At 41.2% G+C, this 9,805-nt stretch overlaps 1 protein-coding gene across 1 annotated transcript in view; it reads left to right on the top strand.

Annotated features, from left to right (window-relative positions):
- CCDC146 (coiled-coil domain containing 146) overlaps positions 1 to 8,168 on the top strand; it is a 41,287-nt gene extending 33,119 nt beyond the window's left edge. Inside the window, exons 15-18 of the mRNA XM_010001806.1 lie at positions 3,792 to 3,920; positions 5,164 to 5,301; positions 6,503 to 6,751; positions 7,965 to 8,168. Coding sequence (XP_010000108.1) covers positions 3,792 to 3,920; positions 5,164 to 5,301; positions 6,503 to 6,751; positions 7,965 to 8,168 — 720 coding nt within the window. The remainder of the gene's footprint in view (positions 1 to 3,791; positions 3,921 to 5,163; positions 5,302 to 6,502; positions 6,752 to 7,964) is intronic.
- The last annotated feature ends 1,637 nt before the right edge of the window (positions 8,169 to 9,805 follow it).

The following is a 9,805-nucleotide window of genomic DNA, read 5'->3' as shown; positions in this document are numbered from 1 at the left end:
TGCTGATTGAAATGACCCATGAAATCAAAGGTACTTTCATGCATCAATGAGAAATACTTAGCATTAATCATTAATTAGTCTAACACATAGACCTGCTGAGCTGTCACAACATTGTGGATAGGGCCTTCATGTCTCAGGATTCAACTAATGTAACAGGGACTGACAGTTTCATTGAGACATTTGGCATCAACAGTTATCCAGGTTTTAATACAACCCCATGAAAATCTCCAGACTACATCACTGCAGCCACAGCAAAATGGGGCTAGCAGAGAAAGAGTGAGTTTATTGAGGCTATCCTGCTCCTTTCCAGCATAGGACTGCCAGTCATTCCTCAGAGAGCTAAGCTGTGCTTTCAACTTCCACTGGGAAACTCCAGTTTCCCCAGCAAGCTATCCCAGTTCTTCCTTAACAGTGGAAAGACTTTCTTAACCATTAGCCTGGATATTTCTGGCTGCAATGCAAGACTATTGATTTGTATGATGTCCACCAGGGACATAACAAATAGATTGTTCTCTTCCTCCCTGCAACATTTCATGTTACTGAAAGAAAGTTAATCACATTCTTCTCCCATCCTTTCACTAGGCTGCATAACCCTGTTTCTTTTCATCAATCCTTAAGGATCTTTCTTGGTTCATTCTTTTTTTGTCTTTCTATTATTTTTGGCAGCAGAGTCTTTACTTTTCTTGAGGTGCAGTGCCTAATATCAGTGGGAGAGAGTGAAAGATTAATTCAGGCACCTTGCAGGTTATATTTCTGCTTGCGTGTCCAGGTACGATGGTAGCGTTTCTTGCAACATGACATATTGATTCATGTTCATGGAAGTGTATGTAACAACCAGACCCTTTTTAAAAGGAATTATGTCTAATTGGGTGACCTTGATTCTGTATTGGTACAGGTAATTTTATCTGCCTCCAGGTAGCACCTTGCATTTGGTATTTAATATTATCTCTTTTGTTCAGATCTTTTTTCAGACCAAGGTAATTTTGAATTTTAATCTTCTCCTCAAAGAAGGTCTCTTTGAGACCTCATCATGCTTCCATAGTACTTGCCCTATCTTTTCATCAAGAATCATTTCCTTAGCTTGTTTATGGAAGCATCATATTAAACATCAAAGTTCTGAAAAATCAAGATGTATGATAACCTACTATTTGTCATCCATTCCTCCTGACTGATTACAATCAGACACAGAAAATCCTTTCTTATATCAAATCCTATCCCCTGTTATCAAATCCACTCCAAGAAGGGATAATTTCTTTTTTTTTAAGGCTTAAAACTTCTTAGACCTCAGATACTAAGTCTTGTCCCAGGAATACACTACAAATTAGAAGAAAATAAGGAAAGATGCCTATAGCCACATCACTTAAGCAGACATGGAATAGTGTGGGGTTTTTTTCCATATTTTTTTATTAGCCTGCATCTAATCACTCCCAATTCATACTGCATTTAAAAGTAAGCCTGGTATTTGAGTCTAACAATTTTATTTTATGGATTTTTTTCTGTTTTGCTCAGTGGTTTTCCCGCAATAATCCTCTCTAAATTAACTATTCAATCTTAAAAAGTTTTACTTGGTAACTTGTCCCTAATCTCATTAAGGTAGCACTGCTTCCAGCAAGGCATTTTCAGCTGAGTTAGCAGTTAAGAAATTTGGCCCCTGATATGAAACATCCCTGGAAGCAAACCTGCATCCTGTTGTTTGTGCTGGTCCTACTCTCACATTCTTCCACTGTTATTGGTCCTGAGTTTATATAAGTTGTTTATATAAGTCTTTCAGTACCTTGGTGCACACTAAATGGCAGTAATTTTAAACTGAATCATGATGTGACAAATTGTTCTTTTACAGTTATTTATGGTTTTTACTTTGCCTGTTCTCATACAAAGTGTTAAAGAGCTGCATGATACTTCTTTTACCAGAAATAGAAGTGTTTAAAACAAATGTTATAGTAATGTTCCATTATCACCCAAGATCTGTTTTCCCTTTTCCAGTTAAACATGTTCTGTTAACTTCCAGTGAACAAACCCCATCCCAGTAGCAACATCTAAACATTTACTTTGTCTTTTTGCTGACTGCTCATAAATTTGAGACCCAGTGACCATTTACTTCCTCAATAATATCATCACCTGCAATTGATGGCTAGCAACTCACTTGGGTTGTGTTATGTCAGAGCTAAATAGATCAAGGTTGGAGTGACAACGTGCTGACAGATGACCAGGTGCATATCAAAGCACAAAGCCCCACCACTGTCAGTCTTGTGAGTTCGAACATGAAGAAATTGTCCCAGTCACTTCTTCAGCACGTGTTTATGCAAAGCATGGATGTCCATCTAGTGTACTCTGGGAAGTGTTATTCCACAGGAACATCTCACATTGGAAAGGTCAGGGAACACCTGCCTCTCTGGGACCCAGAAGTGCCACATTGCTCAGTGTCACCAGTGAGTCACTTCAGGACACGTAACTGGAAACTTTGACGTAGAAAACTTGGATGCTTGTAGGGGTGAGGCCTTTAGCACAAACCAGCAAGGAAGTGGGACTTTCAGGTTTAACTTGCAACCAAACTGCCAGGCACATGTCTCCTCCCTCCATCTCTCAATGGGTCAAACAGAAGATTGTAGGGAATAAAGGAAGACCTCCCAGCTCAAATTGTTGGTTTATTCCTAAGCATAAAAGAAATAGCCTAAGGACAAAGCAGCAGATGAGGCTCAGTTTCTGGCAGACAGCAGGGTGGGCCTCCATCCTGCAAATGACCCATAATTGTAGTTAAATGCGTCTCCCTGTCCTGGCAAAAGGAAACTGTCTGTTAGCACTGGGTAAGTCTGTGGGTAAGTTCTGGGGGTAGTTAGGCAGGACCTGCTCCCTCTGTGAGCCCCGGAGCAGCTCCAGGAGCCCAGCCCTGCCCCTGCTCTGCCACCTCTGCCACTGAAGGGGCCAGCTCAGCTCGGCTGCAAAGACCTGGGGAGGGGAAGGAAGCTGGTGACAGGGAGGGGCTCCCACCCTTCCCAGTGCTCCTCTCCCTCCTCAGGATGGAGCTGTAGCTGTGGCATGTCTCAGCTCACTGCCCAGTCCTGGGGGCTGTGCTCCATTCCCCAGCCTGCTGCCAGCGGCTGTGGGGGGTGGCCCTGAGCCCACCCCACTGTGACCCAGAGGACGTTATTTGGTACAAACTGCTGCTTTTCATCCAGGCCACTCAGCAGAAGCTGAAGAAGGTACCAGCCCCTGGGGCAGTCTTCTTCTGACTTCTCAAAAATCTTGAGAAGGTAAAAATCATCTTACAGTCCAGGGCTCTTGTCATGATTCCTCCTGGCTCAGAGAAGCCTTTTCAAAGCAGCTGTGTTATTTATACACAATTTGAGGCTGCTGTGTTACATGTGAAGGAGTCACGGGAACAAGCCTACAAGACACTTAAACCATTACCAAAATGAAGCTGATTTAAATTTGTGCATCGTAGAGATGACCTGTGATACAATATACTGTTTTTTACATTCCCATTTATTGGCAACAGGACAGGAGAATGACCAAGGTCCACCTCTGGTTTCACAGGGTTTTTCCGGTGCTTGACCAGCATTGTTAAGTTTAGGCCTGCACTGCCTGAGCATCCCAAACGCTATCCCAGCAAGGCTGGACTCTTCCTTCCAAGCCCAGGAGCTGGCAGTGCAGCCAGCCCAGCCGCTTCAGTGTAGTTCTCCTGGTGCAAATCAGACACACTCAGACCTTCCACCTTTGGTCATGTACTTGTAGCATGAATTTTGGCTTATTGTCTGGAAAAAAATAAAATGCTGTGGCTTTTTGTTTGCTAGTATTCTCAGTGCAAGGACAGGATTAAACACATGGAGGGAATCTCTGATGACCCCACAAAAGAGAGTAGAATACAAGAGTTGGGAGGGAAGGACACACCTCCACCTGAGCTGCTAAAAAAGGCTGAGCAGGTAACATTACTTCTCTTGTCATAATCTCTCATGCTGTGATTGACCTCTTTTAGAAAAAGGAAATGGTATTTTTTATTTTTAAAATACACTTTCTGTCCTGATTGGCTTATAAGAACTCTAGCACAGTGTCTGCTTTCCAGGACAATTGGATATGGGACATTTTAACTTTTTCCAGCAGTGGATGGAGAGGGGGAGCTCTGTGTGGTAAACCTGCCTCCCCAGCATCCTCTGCCAACTGGTCCATTTGCATCATTGGCACTTCAATGCAGACCCTCCTGCTTCTCTGTGAGAAGGCACAGAAAAGGCAGCAGAGGGAAACAAAAATAAACAATGAACTGCTAACAAACAAAGCTGTCATTCTTCTGCAACTGGCTACTAGTTGTTCCACCACTCTGCAGGGGCTCCGAGCAGGAGGGAGTCCCAGTACTCTCCTATCGAAGTCTGAATACATGACATAGAACCAAACAAAAAAGGCTTTCTTTGTACTGCTTTGTTTCCACACAGAGCAAGGAGCCACAGAACAGACCCTGATGGCTGTGGCTACCACGCAGCTGCACACCTGATTGCAGCACTGCCAGTGACTGCCAGAGAAAGCTTCAAAGTGAAGCATTAAATCCAGTATGAAAGCCAATTTCAGGGCACCTCCTGTATGGCATATGTGGGGAGGGTAAAGGAACAGAACAAGCAACCATGGTATTTGCTTAGGTATCTTGTCTGTCCCATTTATAGGGGTCAAAACTCCCTCTACCGTATTTAGGATTCAGGGTGTATTCATACAAGTCCTCCTTCTGAAATCCAGTTTGTAAGGATTTTACCATAAACACGTGTGCTTGAGTTACTTGAGCTCTCCTGTCCCCTATTCCTTGACAGGAAGGAGCTCTGCATAGCCAAGCAGGCTAGAACACAGCCTCTAACACTAACCTGCACATCAAAAAGCTGGTTTATTGGAGCTCTGAGATAAGTTTAAATGTTCTCATTCCATCTGCTTATGATTTTAAACTTCCTTTAGCTCCATAGTACTTTCTTAGTCTTTGGAGCCCATACTTCTTGTTTTTTAGCAGAAAGATGGAAAAGGTATTTAAAGCAAAAGCTGAAACCTTCCAATTATGGTGTGGCTCAAGGAACCAAAAAGTTTAGAAAAAAATTTTTTTTCAATAAAATCACAGCAAAGTAGTAATAATGCTGGTGTGACCCCCTGCCCCCCTGCTGTTTACCTATGCCCTGTACCCTCCTCTTGCTGCAGCTAGAGGTAGAGCTGTTGCAGAAGGAGGAGAAGTTGATAGAGACAGATCTCCTCTACAAGCACGTTTCCCAGCTGACAGAGACACTCCAAGCCACGGCAGAGACTGGGAGGCAGGACACCCTGCTGTCAGCTAAAAGGGTAAGAAGGGCATTGCACACTCAGTTTGCTGGCCTACATGAAATATCTGGGCAAGAGGTGAGATGACTCACTTGCAAATTACAAAAGTGGCTGAAAATAGTGAGAGACAAATAATGTTTAGTCTTTAGAAATTATAGACATTTAGTAGTAACAGCAATAGAGACATACCAAAAACATTAGGTGAGCATACTTTCTTTTTAAAAGAAAGTTGCATGGGAAATAGTTACCTTCACCAAAATACAGTAGTTTTTTTCTCAGGTAGATGCTTAGAAACTTGGCAGAATCCTTTTGCACGTGTACTTAGCAGCGTTTCCACAAGAAACACTTCAAAGGCTAAAAAGAAATATGGAAAAGGCCAATTCTATTCCAGCATACAAAAAGATAAACATGATATCTGGCTCAATGTTCCTTAACGAAAAAGCTCCACATAGAGCAGAGCTGAGTGAAAGACAGAAGAAAAATGCTAAATAACTAATGTAAAAGGGCAGGGTTTATTTGTTTGGTACTCAGAAAGGCTTAAAATAAAACACAGCTTTACAGTAAATCTTTAATTTTCCACAGAGAGAGAAATAATACGTCTGTTGTTCAGGTTTGTGAAATCACAGCCATGGGCTAATAAACTACTGTAAAATGGCAGAATGCCAGAAGTGTCCTGTCTTTCCCAATTCCTTATTAGCCACTTCAAAAAGTGTAAGTTTTGTTGGGGTTTTTTTTGTTGTTTATTTGAATTATCAGCAGTCAGTCTCAAGGATTCCTGTCCCATTCCTTTTCTGTTCACCCCCTGCCAAGGGTAGCTCCACAACCCACAGCCCAGCTGCACCTGCATTATCACCCAAATATCTTGTAAGGATCGGGCTTATTACACTTTTTATTACAAAGTCAGTGGTGCACAAGGTCAATCAGAATCTGGGTTTGATACTTGCCTCTGTAGGCAATAGGAGTTTTACTATTCAGCTGAAAAGGGCAGGAGATAAATGTAAATTTGCATTTCTGTATCCTGGAGTAAATGTAACTTTTTAACAAAGTTTGTGCGGTTCTGAGTGTACAGACACGTCCTGTCATCAAGTCATTTTCAAGAATGGAACGATTTTTCAAAGCAGAGTTGGACTTGTTTTCAAATACTTAATACTTACCTAAGTGTCATGTCCACTAAATGTCTAAAGGGAAGCCCAGACTAAAATGTAGTTGTTACTTATTCCAGATAAATGAAGTGCAGAAGAAGATAAAGGAGATAAACCAGAAGATAACAGCTCTTGTTGCAGAGTTATCCATGAAGAAAGCGCTTGCCATTCAACTCCAGCAGGAAATAAGAGACAAAGAGCAATTTTTGATGACTGTTTCATCAAGGGTAGATCAAGGCCTACCTCCCCCCAAAGAAATAGAAAATGAATGGTTGAAGATATTACGCAACGAAAAGATGCGAAAAGAAGCAGCTAAAGCCAGAGCTAAAGTAAGTTTTTGCCATACATTGCAATTACATCTTCAGCCCCATCATTTCACTGCTCTACTGCTCTTTCTGGAAGAGCTGTGCTACCTCACTGCCAACCCCAGAGCTCCAGGAGGCAGTGGAGATGAGACAGAGACACACAGAGACAACTACAGAAGTGGCACATGGTGGCTTTGTGTAGTTGTTACTATAGTTGGGCACACTGCTCAGGACTGGTCACTGAATTCTAGAGAGAATATACTAAAATGATAACTTCCCTTCAATTACTACAGTAATTTGTGTGACCGTTTTGGGATGATGGGCAGGACAGCCATTGGTGAAGTGTTGCCTTCCATTTGACTTCAAGGTAAAGCTGCAAAAAGTGGGGTAGAGACTTCAGCAAAAATAAGTTTAGTGTCTTCCCCAGACCAGATGCAGTGAATGTCAGATCAGAAGAGCAAGAAATCAGATTGCTGGGTAAGACAGTGAGGGTAGGCAGGGCAGTGTATCAAATAGTGATTCAAATTCTACCCTGCTGGATACTATTCCTTCTTGGTTGAGAACATCAGTGATCCCTAAGCAGAGAGTTTCTAGAGAAGAAAAAGTAGTACAAGTGAGATGTGCATACTGAGGGAACTCCTGCTGATGGGAAGTGAGCTTTGCAATATGAATCCTTTAGTTGATCACTCCAAGGAAATCTGAAAGGCACAAAAAACTAGGAGAGCAATACACTGTGCATCCACTTAAAGAAACTGAAGTCACGCAGAACTGCAAGAGTAAAGCCAGCTTAGAATAAAAAACTTCTCTGGCATTAACACTTCATGCTACAACTCAATTTCCTTTCAGTGCTGAGGATACAAGCTCACTGCAGTCACAATAACCAGGAGCAGCTGCTGTCAGTGCAAACACAGTCACGTTTTTAAGCATCAGAACTGTTCTCTTGAGCCCGAGATGTTCTGTGCACACTTACTTATAAAAGTTCATCTAATCTGTTTTCTTCACAGGTAACATAAGCATTACAGAACACTATGCAAAAGGACAAAGTCACATCTAGGTGGCAAATCACTCATGCTTTCCTTTCAATGAGCAATTAATACCTCGCTGGGTTTCCTGGTTTGCTAGGAATTAGACTAATGGTGTTTCCTTTGTTAGGCATTTGGTACACGGACTCAGGAGAGTACAGGAATTTTAAAGCATGTACCCACCAAGTAACCCAAAGGTGTTTGTTGTTTCACAGCATATTGCAGAAGAGAGGCAAGCTGCACACCTGGGCTGTGTCCGCACGACAGCTGAGCAGCGCCCAACCGCCTACATCCCAGAGGATGGATCCAGCCTCCCCTTGCCACAGCCCTATGGAGCTCTGGCTCCTTTCAAACCAAGTGAACGCAGTTCAAATTTGAGACATTTCAGAAAACCCATTGTAAAGCCAATTAAAATCTGAACAGACAGCACCTAAAGAAGGACTACCAGTGCTGAATCTCTAGCGTCAATAGCATTTTCACTGCACTGAAGGAATGTCCATAATTTTTTAGCCAAGTCATTTGTGAATTCCAGAAGCATAGCTAAATGCCCAGTGATATGAGTTCCCTCCTCCTGGCTAGGAGAAGCCTGTTATTCCAAATGCAGTGTAATACTTTAAAATGTTCAGAAAAATGAGCCATCATCATACTATGCTTATTTTTTTCCAGGTGAAGTTTTATTGCATCTGATTCTATGTTATAATAAATTTCATTTAAAAAAAAAAAAAAAAAAAAAGCTAGAAAATCTTCTCCTGTTATTGATATATATTGCCAGACAAATTTTACTTATATTGAGAAGAATATTCCTTCTCTCTATGCAGTTACTGAGAAAGCCAGAACTCTTAGTCCACTAATGGGAGTACTGATGACAAGGGAATGACCATGAACTTGCCGAGTCATTCCCAATAACTGGATTTTTTTATTTCACTGGTTAGGAACAGGGAGCACCAGATCTCTCCTCAGTGAAAGTATCAGAGGTGTTACTGAAAACCTCCAAAATCTATCATATTGTCAATGAGTTTCACTAGCTTAATAGTCTGAAACTTTGATAGAGTTGCTTTTAAATTCAATAAAGACTGCAGCAATCCTTCATGTCAGAACTTAAGATTTTCTCTGCATAACAAACCACTATTACTACTGTAATTTAATGTCACATTTCAGAATTTAAAAAAAAAAACACCACAATAAACAACAGTTTATATAAATAAAAGTTGAAAATTAAGGAAAAGCAACCTCCGTAATTTATTTTTGAAGCTGAGGTTTGAACTATAACACTAAAAGTTTTAAGGAAAGTATTAAGTAAAACACTGTCACCATTAAGATAAATTTCTAAAGAACTGTTTTCTTATCCTGTAGTGCTTAGAATATATAATACTTATACTAAAGAAACCAAACAAAACCCCATTGCATAGACCTTAGGATTATATTTTGCACTAATTACAGAACTACCTGAAAGGAGGTTGTAGAGGGGTGGGTGTTGGCCTCTTCTCCCAAGTGAATAATAACAGGACTAGAGGAAATGGTCTGAAGTTGCAGCAGGGAAGGTTTAAATTGGATATTAGGAAGAACTTCTTTACTGAAAGAGTGGTCAGGCAGAGGAGCAGCCTGCTAAGGGAGGTGGTGGAGTCACCATCCTTGGAGGTGTTCAAGAAACATGTAGATGTGGAACTTCAGAGCATGATCTAGTGGACAAGACTGTAGGTTGTTGGGGGGGGGTCTGTAGGTGTTTTTTGGTGGTGTTTGTGTTTGCTTGGGGTTTTGTTGTGTGGGTGTGTTTTGGGGTTTTTTTTGTTGGTTGGTTGGATTTTTGTTGTGTTTTTTTTTTTATGGTTGTTGGACTCAGTGGCCTCAGAGGTCCTTTCCAACCATGACTATTCTGCAATTCTGTGAAACTGAATGTATTAGATTCTAACTCCAAAGGCAGGAGAACCATAAAATATCACATGACCACCACAAGGAATGAATAAATCATTACTGATGTATTATATACAGACACTGGTTCATAATTTGTTATTCTTAACTGCTTTACATAGATATATCAAAAAATCTTTATTAATCT

This window comes from Chaetura pelagica, unplaced genomic scaffold, assembly GCF_000747805.2.
Source record: "Chaetura pelagica isolate M959 unplaced genomic scaffold, ChaPel_1.0 scaffold137, whole genome shotgun sequence".
NCBI lineage: Eukaryota > Metazoa > Chordata > Aves > Apodiformes > Apodidae > Chaetura > Chaetura pelagica.
This window is presented reverse-complemented; position numbering and strand designations above follow the sequence as displayed.